This window comes from Mustela lutreola, chromosome 18, assembly GCF_030435805.1.
Source record: "Mustela lutreola isolate mMusLut2 chromosome 18, mMusLut2.pri, whole genome shotgun sequence".
Taxonomy (NCBI): Eukaryota; Metazoa; Chordata; class Mammalia; order Carnivora; family Mustelidae; genus Mustela; species Mustela lutreola.
In genome coordinates this window covers 23,424,113-23,442,445 of record NC_081307.1, presented here as the reverse complement: position 1 = coordinate 23,442,445, position 18,333 = coordinate 23,424,113, and the positions used below count along the sequence as shown (strand labels likewise).

The 18,333-nt window shown below is 41.8% G+C and overlaps 1 protein-coding gene across 5 annotated transcripts in view; it reads right to left on the bottom strand.

The window, feature by feature from the left end:
• DLC1 (DLC1 Rho GTPase activating protein) overlaps positions 1-18,333 on the bottom strand; it is a 426,333-nt gene that overhangs the window by 43,097 nt on the left and 364,903 nt on the right. The window contains exon 1 of one of the 5 annotated variants that reach the window (XM_059156109.1): positions 1,918-2,489. The exons of 3 other annotated variants lie outside the window; for them this stretch is intronic. In XM_059156109.1, coding sequence (XP_059012092.1) covers positions 1,918-2,131 — 214 coding nt within the window. In that variant the 5' untranslated portion in view covers positions 2,132-2,489. Of the gene's footprint in view, positions 1-1,917; positions 2,490-18,333 lie in introns of those variants that run through there. One more of the 5 variants, XM_059156110.1, reaches the window with a different exon arrangement.

Sequence of the window (18,333 nt, the reverse complement as noted above, 5' to 3'; positions counted from 1 at the left end):
CACAATAAAAGTTAATACATGCAATTGCCAACATTTTCTCAGAAAATGTCTTGAAATAACTTATGAATGCACATCTGCTAACTATTTGACACTCATTCCCCAGGACTTTAGTTCTTCTATTAGGGGGGCTGTTCACTTCCAGGGCACCCCTCTGGCCATCTGCTACAGTCTGCAAGCCAAGATGGCACTGGGTGCCTCCACTAATTCCACACTTATGGTCTGCAAATTATCTCTACGGTGGACCAGCCTGCAGTCCAGATGGATGCTGAATTAGTCAACCTCTTGGAGCCGCTGATAGATTTACATTCAGAATTCTGTTGGGCTATTATTTTCCCTCATCCCTTCAGCAAACAGAGTTTGGAGAAGAAAAATGTAATTTGAGACTCAGTATTCTACTCTGTTCCCAGCTGTGATTTTTTTTTTTTTTTTCTATCCAAATGCGGCATATATGGCACCCTGGTAAATCTTTCTCTAAGGGATGGCTGTGCCCAGGCTGTAGGGCCCCCACATCACCACTAAGGGCTGAAAAAGCTTCAGAATCCCGGGAATGAACCCGTTTGCTAACTCTGTTGGGTGTAAAAAGGCTCACTCAAAACTAGCGAGCGGCAAGGCTTTCTTCTCCGTGGTGCGGATAACTATATGCAGGAGAATCCTGCTACGGTAATTAGAATAAACCGGGGTACTGGTGGAGCATCAGTACCACACACGTGCTAAGCGCTTCTATCAGCTCTCTTGATCCTCTCAAGCTCCGCGCGTGGTAAATACACTTACTACCCCCGCCTTGCAGATGAAGGAGGTGCAGAGAGGTCTCAACACTTCCCAGATGCGCCCAGCTAGAAGCAGGCTGCGGACCCGGGTTCCCACTACGCCAGCCTCACCCCGGTCCGCTCTAACTCCCCTCGCCACAGGGGCTGTGCGCTGGAAAAACGAACGGATTCAGTAATAACCATAATCTGCAAATTACACGTGGCAGGGCCAGTGTGCCGCTGCCCGGGGAGAAACTCCTTCCGAATGATCAAAGTCTCAGCCCGTGACGTCGGAGAAGGGGGGTCAGGGGGCCAGGGGGCTAGGGGCAGGGTGGGGCAGGGTTCCCAAAGACCGTGACTTCGCCACGAAAAAGGTCGGGAGGCGTGCTTCCTTCCTTCCTTTCGCCGGCCCAGGAACTCGCCCCGCGCGGGGCCTCCCACAGAGCCAAGGGCGTGGGCATCTCCACTCGGCATTTTAGGAAACCCATGCAACGCCCAGCACGTGAAGGCACACCGCAGCCCTCCCAGCAGGCGCCCCTCACTTGCAAGCCAGGGGGCTTGCTAAATAGCTTCAACGCTCTCCCGGGGCCGGCAGCCACCAGAGACTTTCCTAAGTCGGAATTACTTTCCAGCGTTTAAAATATTTGAACTAACAGTTTGAAATTAAAACATCTTCCCGAATTTCCTTTCAAGCAGTTTTAAAACACGATTTCCAAGTGCCACTGCGGCCTAAACATCCCTAAGAATCAACTCTCAGGGAGTCCGCGCTGATTTTGGACTTGCATAGTGAAGGGCTGCAAGCACCGAGCCCTGAACGTCCCCGGAGGGAAGATAGTGGAAAGGCGGTCGCGCCGCGCCCCTGGGAACCTGAGGCCAATGCCAGGGACTTAGAATAAGAATAGCAGGGTCGCCGGAGCAGCCTGGCTGGCGGCCCGCCCGCCCCGTACCCGCGCCCGGCGTGCACCCCTTGCCCCGGGCGGCGTCCCCAGCCCGAGAGGGAAGTTAACGTAGGCTTCACTCCATTAGCTGCGGTCGCCCCCCGCCAGCAGCCCTTCCCAAGCCCACCCGACGCGCCCGCCCGCGACCCCCAAGCAGTGAGCAGCCAGGGGTCATTACCCGACATTAAAACCTCCCTCCCCAAACTATGACCCCTATTTTTCCCACACTCCACCTCCTCCACTCCGAGAAACTTGGGTGACTCGGTCCCGAGCCTCCTCGGAAAGCCGTTTAAAAGCACAGAACGACAGGCACCGACTTGACAAGGCGGGGTGACATTTCCTCCGCGGCGAGTCCCCTCCGCAGCTGGCTCCCGCGGCTGGCCCGACGGCGAGGCACAAGTCTAGCTTACGTGTTAGGATCATGATGTCCAGCTTCTCCCTGCACATCAACTGCGGCTGGGGGTGGCGGGAGTGCGGTAAAGAAGTTGAGGCAGTCCGAGGCAACTCAGCTCCCGCAGCTGGACGGACAGAGGCACCCGAGACGCGCGCGCTGGCGATCCTCAGCGCATCCTTGTTCGCCGCTCCGTGCCCCTTGCCACGGCCCCAGAAAGAACGCAAGCTTTTCCAGAGGTCGAAAAGAGAGAGAGCTCAGGGAGAGGGGCGAGAAGCACCGGAGCAGTCGCCCCTGCTGCGAAGTTCGGCCATGGCCGTGTTAGGAGCTAAGCGTCCTCGCTCCGGCTGCTGGAGCGCTCTACCTCCCGCGCTCGCCTCCGGCCGCGCCCACCCGCAGGGCCCACCCTCGAGGGGAGGGACGAGGCCCGGCAGCGCGGACTCCTTCGCGCCGCCTAGGTGGTGGGCGGCAGCCTCCTGCCGTCCTCCCGGCCGGGACCCCGCCCCAGACCCCGCCCCCGTTGCCCCGCCCCTTACCTCCTCCCCGCCGCTGGGTTAACCAGCCACAGCCTCAGGCGGTACTCTGGCCCCGCCCCCCGCCCCCGTTCCCGCTCCTGTTCTGCTCCAAGCTGGAATATTTTCCTCTGGCCTCCACGTTTGCAGGGGGAAGTACCCCGAACTGTCCAACTGTTGGCCTCTGGGGTGAAGGCAAACCCTCGGTGCGTTTACTTGCCGGGGAAATCTGAGCTGGACTCTGGGACACCGCGCACTTTCCCTGTAGCATTGCATATTTAAGAAAAAAATAATCTCAATGATTCTGCCTTACATCCTGGTGGGAACCGCTTAAATTTTCGGAACGGAGGGGAAGCGGGAGGTAGGGATGAAGCAGTGTTTCCCCACCTGTAAAATGGAGAGAAGATACTTGTCCCTTGGACGTTGGTCATTCATTGCTAAAGCCCGGAGGGATAGAGAACGAATTGAGAGGGACTTTAGAGAGGGACTGAATTTTTTTAGCACGTGTTGACCATATTGTGTGCCCATTTAGTATTTTACAAACTATGGACCTTGGGCCACAACCCCAAGCAGCTCCTGCAACTTCTGGCCCCGCCTCTCTCAGAGAACTATAATCTGTGATGGTGATAATCTGTGTTTTAACAAACCCCTGGGTGATTTGGAGAGGCACTGTAATTTGGAGGTCCCTGATAATAATAGGAAGCTTCATTTTTAAAGATCACAAATGAATACGATCTATATAAGATTTTTAAAAATTCAGACCAGGTTTTCATGAAAATTTGCTTTGGGGCTATGGAAACTACTAAATCCATTCATTCAAAAAATATATCAACAGCATTCATTATGTGCCAAACACTGTTTTAGACTTGAACTATAGCAGTGAGCAAAAAAACCAAACATCCCTTCCCTCCTAAAATATACTTCCTAGTGGAGAAGACGTACAATAAAGAAGGTTAAATACCTGAAATATTCATATTCAGTGTTTTAGGTGGAGCTACATAAAGCGGGGGAGGGGAAAGGAGTTGGGGGAGAGTTTCTTTAAACAGGGTTAAATGCAAATGGAAGATTAGTCTGTCTTAAATAGAGCTTAAAATAGAGCCTAAAAAATTCATAGGCATTCCTTAGTTTACATACAGAAGAGTCTCTTTCACCCCAGTTTTTTAAAAAACAATAAAAATGCTAACTCCACTGGCTCGCTAATGTGTGGAATCAGAATTCTGGCTCTGGAGAATGGCCTTTTGGGTTTGGGGCTCCACTCAGTAAATATTTCCAGGGCTTTTACCTACTTATAACTGCTGGGGACACCACGGTACGCAAGGGTACCCCCACCTCTGTCTGTGCAATTTACAGTCTGGTGGGGAAGTGACAAGTGTGAAAAAGAGGTGCTTGTGAGTGTGCAGGAAATGGAGCCCAAGATAGAAAGAAGAGCGAGCTGCCCTCTGAAGTTTGCATGCTGGGGGAATTGTCAAAATGCCCACAGTTGCTGGCAAGGTGCAGTGTGATCCTAGGGCAAGTTGGAAAAGTAGGGGCAAAACCTTTTCAACTCCCTGCGCGTTTGTGTTAAGGATTATTTTATCCTTTACAGTTATAAACAGCAAGAAGACATATTATTGGACAAAGGAATCCCACAGCCAGATCTGTGTTTTGAAAAGACTACAGGCTATAGTGTGTACTATAAACTTAGAAAATAGGAATAGACCTCCTAAACATACTAATATCCCTGATTTATTAAAAATCCAAACCTTAAAAATATGGATAGCATCTCCTCCAAAGCATATCAACTCTCAGAGTAAGTTCTTAATGTTTATTATCAGCTAAATGTAGCTGCACTCAATTTAATTAGGTTTCTCAGAGTTTGTGCAATCCCTACACACCCACTCCCCACTGAATATTTCAGAATAAAACATGCTACTCTTTGTGTCTTTTCTTGTCCAAACTCCATTCCTTTTTCCTTGATTATTGATGTCTTCTCTCATTTCATCATATTTCTCTGGAGGTTTCTGCTATGTGGATTGCTCCTCATCTAATAATACCAATAACTCCAAAAACATTTTCCTTGGTGAGGTATTGGTTTGCATTTGGCCTTCACTGAATCTCATCACCTTCTTCCATTATTTGGTTTATTGACATAGCCTGTGTCCTGAACCAAATCCCAATTTTCATAGTTTTAATTATTTTGGGGGGAGGGAAATAGAGGGAGGAGGAGAGAATCTTCAGCTCCCAGTGTGGAGATCTACTCAGAGCTAGATCCCAAGACCCCCAAATTATGACCTGAACTGAAATCAAGAGTCAGATGCTTAACAAGCTGAGCCACCCAACCCCTCCCACGCCATTGTTTTAATTCTTAGCCCCTTTAGAAATGGACATGCTACATTTTGAAAGCTGCTGCACTTGTTGAATAGGGAATAGTGGTTGAAAGAGGACCTTTGTAGCAGGCAAATTACTAGCTGTGGGATGAATACATACATTTTGCCTCTGAAACTTCAATTTCTTCATCTTGAAAAAAGGAGGTTGAACTAGTGCTTATCTCAGGTTTTTAATGAGGATTGAATAAGATAATGTACATAATAAGCACTTGATAATGTTCATGATTATTATTACATATTACTAAGTGGGCATATCAAACAAAAACACACGATTTCTATTTAAATAATCATCCAGGAGAAGATTAAAACAAAACAAAATGAGCCCCAGACTTTACCCTTTCTGAATCTGAGGAGCCTTTACAAACTCCGGGAAGGAAGGAGTGGAAAACTCATTCAGAGTCATTAAGAGATGAAAGAGGGTCCCCAGAAGAGCAGAGATTCCTTCTTCATTCAGCTTTTAACTCATCACCCAATGTTTCCTTTCTTCTGTCGTGGGCAGATGACATTAGACTAGGCTTGTTAGCTGATTTGCATTAAGTGACCCTGGGTACTGACACTTTGGACTCTAAGAGGCAGGGATGAAGTGGTCCATTTCTCCACCAAAAGTCTACAGTCCTCCAAAACCCTTTCAACACATGATGATAAAAAAAAAAACCACCACAAGTTACCTCAAGTTTTGTTGCTACAATCTGACCCAAGGACAAGGACCTGTGTTGTTTACTTTCTGCCATGCTCCTCTCAGTATGGGTGTCAGGCTCATTGACACTGCTCACAGGGATTTCCTACCCTGTCTGTTTGGATGTTTTCACATTTAACTCTGTATTACCAGGGCAAAGAAAAATCACACAGGCAATTCCCAAACTGCATGACAGAAAGCTAAAGGACTAAGAGGTCACTTCTCTGGTTCCTACTCTGTATAATGATTGATACTAGAGATCATCGATACTGCCCAAGGACATCCTCCAGCATTCTTTCCACTATAATGTATTTTTTATTTTTTTTATTTTTATTTTTTTAAAGATTTTATTTATTTATCAGAGGGGGGGGGGAGAGAGTAAGCACAGGCAGACAGAATGGCAGCAGAGGCAGAGGGAGAAGCAGGCTCCCTGCTGAGCAAGGAGCCCGATGTGGGACTCTATCCCAGGACGCTGGGATCATGACCTGAGCCGAAGGCAGCTGCTTAACCAACTGAGCCACCCACGCGTCCCTATAATGTATTTTTTAAAAAGGAGTAAAACTCAAGTGTCTATAGGCACTTGTGCAGATAATACTTATGAAGAAGGCAAGCCACAGTTGGATGGTGAGAACTGGGGAACCCAGAACCTCCCCAAGGGGGCAGGGCCAATCAGGCTCGCTTGATTGTTGGCATGTGTTAACACAGTAGCCCCATGGTTCTGCGTTTAAAGATTGTTCAAGGGCCTCCTAGCTTTCTATAATTTTATTTCAAACCTCTCAATTTTTAAAAGTTGGCAACCAATTAAAAAAAAATCTAAACCCATTCCAAGTAATTTCAACTTTGGGCTTCATTTAGCTCAAGGCAACTAGTTTAAACCTCTGCTCTAGTGATACAAGCCAAGCAATGTCTTTGGAAATTTCTCTCCCACAGGAACTAAAAGCCTCCTGAGCTTGGAAAATGTTGTAATATAATTTGTGTTCAATGGAGCATTGGGAAATCAGTGTGGAAAAAAAATTACTTGTAATGTTCAAAGGAAGTAAGACAAATAATAGAAAGTTTTGAAAATAATTTTTAAATGGTTAAGAGACATAATTAAATTTGAAATTTAATAGTTGGCCTTAAAATATTCACTTACGTTTAAGTTCCCATGACCCACATCTGGGTTCTTCCCCACTCTCCACCCCAGTATTTAGCCATTGCAGAAATACTTAAAACCCAAATGCTGGAGGTGTTAAATGGGGAAAGAAGGGGAAAAGAGAGGACTGGGCAGTGAAACAGATTCACCCCCTTTTAATTTTACCTAGAGCAGCTCCCTTGTCTAGTCAGACCTTTTTTGACTACTTCTTTTCGACAATGTAAACTAAACGTTTTAAACAAATATGGGGAAAGTGACTTAGTCTACCACTGATAATTTTAGTTAAGAAGGGGAGACCTTTGTTCCTGCATGAATGTAATATAAATCTACTTTTGGGATAATCACTTAAGCCTGAAATATGAACCAGCCTGACACAGTACTTTAATCATTCAACAATTAGACCATGGAAAAGGCAGTGTGCTGGTGAAATGACAATGAGCATGAATAAATACATCTTTGGGATGGAAAGTACAGCATGGTGACTATAGTTCATACCACTACATTATATATTTGACAGCTGCTCAGAGAGCAGATCTTAAAAGGTCTCATCACGAGATGTGGGCACCTATATGGTTCAGTCGGTTAAGTGTCCGACTCTTGATTTCAGATCAGTCATGACTTCAGTGAGATCTAGCCCTTGCCAGGCTCAATGCTGGGCCTGGAGCCTGCTCAAGATTCTCCCTCTGGCTCCCCTTCCCCCAACCCCACACACTCTCTTTCTCAAAAAAAAATTTATTTTTTTCCAGAGCACTTGGTTGGTGTCTGCCTTCAGCTCAGGTCATGATCCCAGGGTCCTGGGATGGTGCCTGCTTCTCCCTCTCCCTCTGCCTGCAGCTCTCGCTGCTTGTGTTCTCTCTGTCAAATAAATAAATAAAATCTTAAAAAAAAGGTTTTCATCACAAAAAAACTATTTTGTGATTATGTGTGATGCCAATGTTAACTAGAATTATTGTGATTGTTTATATGTATATATATATATATATATATAAACATTTCAACGCTGAAACTAATACAGTATTATATATGTCAATTATTTTTTAATAAAAAAATAGTTCAGTAAGTAACCCAAAATAAATAAATAAATAAAAGAACATGAAGAGAGGACTTGGAGGAGAAAACTCTTAGATGGAAAACAGGTACAGATACAGTTCGGTAATAGTTCAGTGGAGGATTTGAATATACTGAATTCTCAATACTATTTGATAAATCAATGGACATTCTTTCCTGGGATAATTACAATATTTGCAGCAGAATCCTCTTTTAAAGACAATTCCATTTAGGGGTGCCTGGGTGGCTCAGTGGGTTAAAGCCTCTGCTTTCAGCTCAGGTCATGATCCCACGGTCCTGGGATCCAGCCCAGCATCAGGGTCTCTCCTCAGCGGGAAGCCTACTTCCTCCTCTTTCTCTGTCTGCCTCTCTGCCTACTTGTGATCTCTATCTGTCAAATAAATAAATAAAATCTTAAAAAAAAAAAAAAAGACAATTCCATTTAGCAACTCAGGTACTCAATTAGCCCAGTGCCTCACAGCTCAGCATGCAGGGAAGGGGGGTGCCCACAAGTAATGGCACCAAGTCAGAGCTCTTGCCACCCCCAGTTTCCCCTGGATCTTCACCAATGACTGCTCTGGTTCTTTTATGTGGGCTCTGACGACACAAAAATCAAGCCAATGAAAAGTAAAAATTGATTCCATAAAAGAAACTGGCTACTTTCCCATTGACTTAGCCAATTTTAATGGCATGCTTTGATTCTTTGTCTATTCTGACATTGTTCTCCATTTAATAATTGCTTTTTGAGCTTGTAGCATATAATTCATTTAAAGCTAAGGAGGGACAACATTATTTTGTAAGTACAACTGATATTTATCCTTTGCTTTCTCATTATTTAAATGATATGATTATAAAATATCCATTGCTAGAAAGTTTAGAAAATATGGGAAAGCATAAAGAAAAAAAAATAATAAAACCTCCTCATAATCACACAACCAGAGACAACGGCAGACAAATATGTTCCATTTTTATGTCTATCCTCCCAGTCAGGTTTTTAAGTTCAGATACTTTGATGGGATCACAGTATATATTGTTTTATAATATTTTATTTCATTTAATATAAATGGAGAATATGACATTTTATAGTTGTTTCGTACTCTATTTATAGTTGCTTCATATTTGAGCTTATGGATTTCCATGAATTAATTAACCAATGTTGAGTTTCTCCCACATTTTATATGATGAACATTCTTGAATAATAAATTTCAGAGCAAGATTGATAATTTCTTTAAGCAAATTCACTTAAGCACTTTGCACTAGAAGCCAAAGCATATTGGGACATTTGACATACATTTCTGAACCACTGTGCGGAAACTCTGTGCTTATTTGACATTTAACCAGTGTCTAAATGTACCCATTTCTCTTCACTTGAGTATTGTCAGCAATATAATTTCCATTCCTCCTGCTAATTTAATGAGCAAAAAAATATTATCTCATTATTATTATTATTTTTTTTTTTAAAAGATTTTTATTTATTTACCAGAGAGAGAGAGGGGGAGAGAGCGAGCACAGGCAGACAGAATGGCAGGCAGAGGCAGAGGGAGAAGCAGGCTCCCTGCGGAGCAAGGAGCCCGATGTGGGACTCTATCCCAGGACGCTGGGATCATGACCTGAGCCGAAGGCAGCTGCTTAACCAACTGAGCCACCCAGGCGTCCCTATCTTATTATTTTTAAGTCTATATTTGTTTGAATACTAAACTGGCTGAGTTTTATTGTAGTAAAATACACATCATACAAAATTTATCATTTTAGCCATTATTAAATGTACAGTTTTGTGGCATTACGTCCATTAACATTGTTGCGCAATTATCATCACCATTCATCTCCAGAACTTTTTCGTCTTCCCCAACTGGAACTCTGTATCTCTTTAATAATAATTCCCCATTCGGCTCCCCCAAGCCCCAGCTCTCTGAGACCAGGGTTCTACCTGCTGTCTCTAGGAACCTGACTACAACAAATACCTTATGTAAGTATTTTTATTTCTGGTCCTTTTGTTACACTGGTTGAAAATTTCATATTTATTAACTAGCTGTTTTTTTCAAAATTGCCTATTTAGTCCTTTAGCTATTTTTTCCCTCAATGAAACATTTTGCCTTTTGTTGCTGATTTTAAAATATTGTTTATAAATTAGGAATATTAACCATTTATAATTTATTATAAAATATTTTTACTAGCTATCTGTCTTTTAAGCTTGTTTATTTCTGGTATGACAAAATTAACAGGGGGCGCCTGGATGGTTCAGTGGGTTAAGCCACTGCCTTCAGCTCAGGTCATGATCTCAGGGTCCTGGGATCAGCCCCACATGGGGCTCTCTGCTCAGCAGGGAGCCTGCTTCCCCCTCTCCCTCTGCCTGCCTCTCTGCCCACTTGTGATCTGTCTGTCAAATAAACAAAATCTTTAAAAAAAAAATTAACAAGACTCAAACAAAATTCAAAGGTCTTACTTATTTGTTCCCTTTAATCATTAACTAGGAGTTTACTTAAGTAGTTTTCTCTATACAATTTGAAGCCAGAAATGCTGACACAAAATCAATTTGCAAAACAAGGTCATTTAACATGTGGGATTTTTTTGCTTTATTTTTAATGATAGGTTTCATTATTTACTCAGAGTCTTGCTATCTTATTTGATTTTGTATCTTCCCTAAAATCAAATAGAGATGCCCTGAATTGAGGGAAGCCCCCATAAAAGCCTCTGCAAAAAAGCTAGCAGGGTCAGAGTACCAGATGGAGACCCGGGGCGGGGGGCACTAAATTTTTTTTTTTTTTTGAGGATATCATGTCATATATAATTAATACAAATCATAGTAGCACTGAAAATGGCTCTACTGAGTGGATCTCATTCAGTTTAGGCAGCTAAAGGGAGGGAGGATGTGCTAGTCCTTTCCCTGGAGCTAAATGGTCATTTGGGAAAAAGTGGGCTCTGGAGCACATAGGTATTTTCTTAGAGGGAAAAACAAACAAACAAACAAAACCCCAAAACCCAACAACAACTGAATTTCTAGCACTCGATAAAAGTGCCAAAAGGAAAAAGTGTGCTCAGGCAGTAGCTACAAGGCCACACCAAATAAGGAAAGCTGGATCCTGCAAGCTTCTGGAAGAAAGGAATCTTTCCATATGAAGTTTCTTCCCAGCACCGAGCACATGGTAAGGTGCTCCATTAGTATGTGCTGACTGAGTGAACGTTCAAGGTTATTTCCTGATCATTGTGTTCAGGAGTCCCCTAGGAAAGGATGAAACCCAGAATTTCCTTTTTGGGAAGTCTCAGATGTGGTTTCCTCACTTGGAGAAGACAGATGCTGTGGGAAGAAGGCTGAAGAGGGAGCAGGGCACACACTCACCCAGAGCCCTGACCCCTTGTAGGAGCAATGACCTGGGGACTGCCACATAACACCAACCTGCTGAGTTCCAAGTTAGAAGGGATGTGGAGTGCCCCTGGGCTAAGTCCAGTCACCTGCTGGCCTCTCTGGTTCCCTCTCTGGAACCTTGCCTCATGTTCTATCCCTACAGCGCACCCAGCACCACACACCTGAGAAACAAGTTCTGTTTCACATGGGCCCAGGCTCCTTGGCCCACCCAGAGGCATCCCGCTGCTGACTCGGAAACCAGTGAGTACTTACAAGTTCAGCTGAGCCCCCCACAGAGACACCCTCCAGTGAGGCCAGGACATTGGTACCTCGTGGCCAGGCTCCTCACATCAGCCATTGCTCCTTCTCTTTGATGAAGAGGGCGCTGAATTTTTGAGAAGCTTTTTGACTTTCACATTCTCCCTAGGTGCGGTGCGTGTGTGTGTGTGGGGGGGGGGGGGTGTGTGGGTGTGTGCATACATACCTATCAGTAAATAAATCTTGGGACATCTGAGTTTTTCTAGAACTAAGTACAATACCGGTATGGTCATTTTAGCCTTTCATCTTGTGGGCAAAAATTGATTTTTAGTATTGTTCTCTACCATCTTGTTCAAAAGAGCCGTTTATTGGAAAGATATTCCATGTTTATTGGAAAGATATTCCATGCTCATGGATTAGAAGAATTAGTATTATTAAAATGTCCACATTACCCAAAGCACTCTACAGATTTAGTGCAATCCCTATCAAAATACCAACAGCACTTTTCACAAAACTGAAACACATAATACTAAAATTTGTAGGGAGCTACAAAAGACCCCAAATAGCCAAAGCAATCTTGAGAAAGAAGAACAAAACTGGAGGCATCACAATCCCAGACTTCAAGATATGCTACAAAGTTGTAGTAATCAAAAGAGAATGGCACTGGAACAAAGATAGACACATAGACCAGTAGGAATAGAAGGGAGAGTTCAGAAATATACCCATGCTTATATGGTCAGTCAATCGATGACAAAGGAGGCAAGAGTATACAATGAGGAAAAGACAGTCTTTTCAATAAATGGTGGTGGGAAAACTGGACAATTACATGCAAGAGACCAAAGTGGACCACCTTCTGACACATACACAAAAATAGCCTCAAAATAGACTATAGACCTGGGGTGCTTGGGTGGCTCAGTGGGTTAAAGCCTCTGCCTCCAGCTCAGGTCATGATTCTAGGGTCCTGGGATTGAGCCTCACATCAGGCTCTCTGCTCAGCAGGGAGCCTGCTTCCATTCCTCTCTCTCTGCCTGCCTCTCTCCCTACTTGTGATCTCTGTCTGTCAAATAAATAAATAAAATCTTAAAAAAAAAATAGACTATAGATCTAAATGTGAGACCTGAAACCATAAAAATCCAAAAAAAGGACACAGGCAGTAACAGCAATGTCTGACATCAGTGGTAGCAACATTTTTCTACATGTATCTCCCAAAGCAAGGGAAACAAAGCAAAAATAAACTATCAGGACTACATCAAAATAAAAACTTTTTCACAGTGAAGCAAACCATCAACAAAACAAAAAGGGAGCCTACTGTATGGAAGACAATATTTGCAAATGAATATCCGTTAAGGGGTTAACATCCAAAATATATAAAGAACTTACACAACTCATCACCAAAACAAAACAATCTGATTTAAAAATGGGCAGAGGATCTGAATAGACATTTTTCCAAAGAGGATATCCAGATGGCCAACAGACACATGAAAAGATGCTCAACAATCCTCATCATCAGGGAAATGCAAATCAAAACCACAATCAGATATCATCTCACACCTGTCAGAATGGCTAACATCAAAAAGACAAGAAGTATTGGTGAGGATGTGGAGAAAAAAACTCTCAGAAACTGTTAGTAGAAATGCAAATTGGTACAGCCACTGTGAAAAACAGTATGGAAGGAAGTTCCTTGAAAAAATCCAGAAATACCATATGGTTCAGTAATTCCACTATGGAGTATTTATCCAGAGAAAACAAAACTAATTTGAAAAGATATATGCACGTCTATGTTTATTGCAGCAGTATATATAATAACCAAAATATGGAAGCAACCTAAGTGTCCATCAATAGACAAATGGATAAGGAGGATGTGGTGTGTGTATGTGTATAAAATATAAAACAGCCTACTGTGCAGCCATAAAAAAGCACGAGATCTTGCCACAGACAAGTCTAAAGGGTATTATGCTAACTGAAATGAGACTAAGAAAGACAAACACCATATGGTTGCACTCACATGTGGAATCTAAAAAACAAAACATGAATAAACAAACAAAAAGTATAATCGTACCTATAAATACAGAGAAAAAGCTGATGGTCAAAGGGTAGGGGGTGGGGAGATGGGTAAACCAGTTGAAAGGGAATGGGAGATAGAGGCTTCTAGCTAGGGAAAGCGTAGGTCATGGGAATAAAAAGCATAGCCTAGGGAATTCAGGCAATGATACTGTAGTAGTGTTGTATGGTGGCCGATGGTATCTACACTTGTGGTGAGCACAGCATAAGGTAGAGAGAAAAGCTAAAATCATTGTGTTGTGCACCTGAAACTAATGCAACATTGTATGTCAACTATATCCAAAAAACTAAAAATTAAAAAAATTTATGTGGTTCCTCTTACTTTGACTTTTAAATCAATATCCAGGGGCGCCTGGGTGGCTTGGTGGGTTAAAGCCTCTGCCTTCAGCTGGGGTCGTGATCCCGGGGTCCTGGAATTGAGCCCCGTGCCGGGGTTCTCTGCTCAGTGGGGGAACCTGCTTCCTCCTTTCTCTCTGCCTGTCTCTCTGCCTATTTATGATCTCTCTCACTCTGTCAAATAAATAAATAAAATCTTAAAAAAAAAAGATTAAATCAATATCCAGATGTCATTCTAAAGCATCTGTTCAAAATTCTCGACCATGGTTTTGAAAATTTGGGTTTGTTTTTACAAGGAGATGTTTTGTGTTCATCTGAATTATAATGTGTTGCTGTTTCTTCATAGGAGATTGGGTCATGAAACAATGATACTATGGCGTAGGTCTGAGCAATGCCTGAAAAAAATAAACAGTTCTTTTACTTAGCTGCTAACTACAGCATGTTGATCACTACAGTGTTATTTCTGGAAACCCCTACACAGCTCCAGATCATTAATTTACTTTCATAGACAACAGGAGAACAGGGCTGCAGTAGGTTGTCAAACTTGGTTTTTTCATGTACAACCAACTCAGTCAATTATCTCTTAGGAATTCAGTTGAAATAAACACCATTTTGGGGAACTGCAAGGCAAAAAGTGATGCATTTTTAAAAGCAGAGCTGGCAATAAGACTCATGAGTTGTGGAAGTTTGATGTTTGAAGACACATCAGCGAGAATAGACTACACTGGATCTCTCCAATACAAATATTCTATTGTTGAACAAACAACTATTTCTGTACTGATTATTATTATCTTTTATGTGAATTGACAAAACAGACATATAAAAGGCAAAAAAAAAAAATTAGGGAAGCCCACTGAATTTCAAAATTGAGTCTACCAGGCCGGAACTAAAAAAAAAAAAAAAAAAAAAAAAAAAATCTGTGATGATCTTGAAGTCCATGCATGTATAGAGGAAAGAGATCTGATATAAATCATGTTCTAATGTGGTCATAAACACCATCAGTGGCCTTGAGTTGCTCCTTAGTTTCTTTTTAAAATATCATATAATATAGAATATACAATATATTACATATTAAATATATATTATTGTATATAAATAAAAAGATAATTTATATGGCAGAATAAGGGTGCTAGATCATTTAGCTCAGGATTTTATGTTGTGGATACAATATAATTTGGAGGTAAATATTATTATTACAGATAAGGAATTCAACTTAGAAAGGTTACAAAGCTTGTTTGATTTCATACTTGTCATAATTAGGGAAGCAACAACCTGAATCTGGGTCTCTCTGCAATGGTGATTATGACCAGGGCTTTCAAGTGAAACTCTTTGAGTTTGAAGCACTCTGTCAGGTTTCCTCTTTCCTCAGTTGTAAAATGAAGGGATTGGACCACATGTTCTCTCACGTCCCTTCGGCTTTCGGTTCTAGTTTATCTTGATATGTCATTTTCATCAATATATCTTGATAGATCGTTGATATATCAATTCATAACATGAATTAAAAACAAAATGTTTTTTTATTATGTTGCTTATTAAAAACAAAAATGTTGGAAAGGAAAGAGCAACTAATCTGTCCGCTACCATGCCTCACAGCAATTCAGAAAAGATAACCGTGGTCCACTGAGTATACGGTCCACTGACCGTACCTTCATGGTAGAACTCTGTCCCCTTGGGGGCCAGTCTCCAGGGTTTCTGAATCTGTTCCAGAATGACACATTTCAGAAATCCATTAAGTTAAATTCTACTCTTCTCTGGACAAGCCTCCTCTGCTACCACTGAGGCCTTGAGAGGTATGTGGTGTAATCCCTAAACTTGCTAACGAAGTAATCTGGGCCCTGCAGCTTGGTAGAATTCTGAAGGTCTTCACCCAAATGACCTTCTTAAAAATGAAGTCTTGTCTTCTGTGGCACCGCTCTGATTTGCCAGTTATGTTTTGATGTTTTGATCTTAATCCTCCCACTCAGATTTTTAAAATGGAAGGATTGTAACACTTTGTGTGTGATTTCTTTCACACTTTTCACTGAGTCATTACCCACTTCCCTACATTTCATCTCTTTTCTAAGTGTATTCTTCCTTCCAAGAAACCTACCATAATTAGCAGAAAAGAATACTCAATCACCATCCCAACATGTTACTCTTAGAACACTTTGGAGTCAAGCCTTTCCTCGCCGTGACACAAACACTTTTGAAACAACTACCGCACTAATAAAAAGTGACAATACATGTCCAAGCTGTCTTGTTTGCTTGCACTACAACCTTCTCCATCAGAGTCATTATGTCACCTGTCTGGCATGTAATACTATTCTAGATTTGCAGAGTTCCCTTAAATATACATTTTATTTCCCATAACATTCATTAACTGAGCAAGGTATTTTTTGGTATGTTCTTCTCTCACCACCTGTCCCCTCCAACAGCTACAGCCTCCTGCATTATCAATACTCTCCACCCAAGCAGTACATTTATAGTTACAGTTATAGCCGATCAACCCACATGGATATGTTAGTATCCATACCTTTCACTAAGCTTCACTCTTGGTGTTGTACATTCTATGGGTTTGGGCAACAGTATCCACCAGGACACATATCCACCATGATAATTTATACTGAATAGCTTCACTGCCTTAACAAATCTGTTCTCCACCTATCCATGCCTCCTTCTCTCCCAACCCCTGGCAATCCTTTTACTGTCTCCATAGTTTTGCATTTTCTGGGATGTAAAATAGCTGGGATATAAAAGGCAAACAAACATGTTGGAGGAGTTGGGGTTACAGGAGAAATCTCTCTACCTTCCTCTCAATTTTGCTGTGAATCTGAATCTTCTGGAAAATATAAAGCCTATTAAAAATATGTGAGAGGGGTTAGAAGAACATGGAATATTAAATGATAAGATCAAGCATAAACATTTTGGTGTTCTAGAAGGAGTTGTTACAAAGATTGGAGCAAAGAGGCAACATTTCGAGTTTGTGGTCGTTGAAGATTTTCCTTTCCTTTTTTTTTTTTAAGGTTTTTTTTTTTTTTTTTTTTTTTTTTTTAATTTGAGAGAAGGAGAGCATGAGTGCACAGTGGGGGGAGTAGGAGAGGGGGAAGCAGGCTCACCACTCAGCAGGGAGCCCCAAACTGGGCTTGATCCCAAGACCCTGGGATCATGACCTGAGCTGAAGGCAGATGCTTAACCGACTGAGCCACCCAGGTCTCCTGGGGGAAATTTCTTTTTTTAAAATAATAAACATATGGCAAAATGCTTAAACCAATTAGTAATCAAAATGCAAATTGAGATCATAATTAGCTACCATTTTACATGTACTACATTTACAATTAAAGAGTCTGGCAATGCCAATTGTTGCCAAGGATGTGGAACGATGAGAACCTATATATGTTCCTGGTGGAAGTGTATATTGATAGAACCACTTAAAAAAATAATTTCACATTTATTTTAAGAATGAACATTAACGATGCTATGATCCTGCAATTCTGCTCTGAGTTCCTAGAGGAACTCTTGCATACATGCATCCAGACAGCTCAAAAACATTAGCAATAACATTATATAAGGAAAAATTGGAAATAATTCAAAGGTTCATCAACTGGAGAACAGATCTCTTAAAATGGCACAGTCACACCGTGGAATATTACGTAGTAGTGAAAATGGGTGAGTTATAGCTTTGTCAGCAACATGGATAAATCTTTGCAACAGTGACACACTGAGGGATGCCTGGATGGCTCAGCTGGTTAAGCATCTGCCTTTAGCCCGGGTCATGATCCCAGGGTCCTGGGATGGAGTCCCACATTGGGCTCTCTGCTCAGCGGGGAGTCTGCTTCTCCCTCTGCCTGCTTCTCCCTCTGCTTGCTCTCTCAGATCCAGATTTTAATCCTGAAACTGCCAGCTATTTGCTGCATTATCTTGGAAAAGTTACTTTATCTTTAAATCTTATTTTCCTCATTCATCATATGGAAATAATACGACCTCACTGAGTAGTTATAAGGATTAAAATGGATTATTTATAAGGGGCTTAATAATATTTATGCACTTAATAAATAGTAACTGAAACCTTAACTCAAAATCTATTTTTGAGGTGTGCGTTGCATGTGTTCAATCTGCTTCGGCTTAAATATACTATATTTGTAGTTCAAATTGCATTGCATTCTTTTTTTTTACTTGTATCTTAAGAGGACTCTTTTTCATTTAATTATTGCGCTACCTATCCTCTGTTGCAGTGTTAATGCTGGAAAGTTCCAGAACGAGGGAATCAGTGATACTAAAAAGAATAACCAGTGACTTTTTAATATCTAAATTTGTAAGTTACTCAAAACAATTTTCTATACCTGTCTTATTACCTTTATTTACATTAGTTGACATTATCAAAGCTAAATAATATTAATTTTAACAATAATGATGAGTATTCATGATAATTTGTAAAGAAACACCTGCTTTCCAATGTTTCAATTTATTCCTTTTGCATCACATCTAAGGCACAGACCTTCCATATTTATTTCAGTTCTATGCTTAGAAAGATTGTGGGTCATGTTG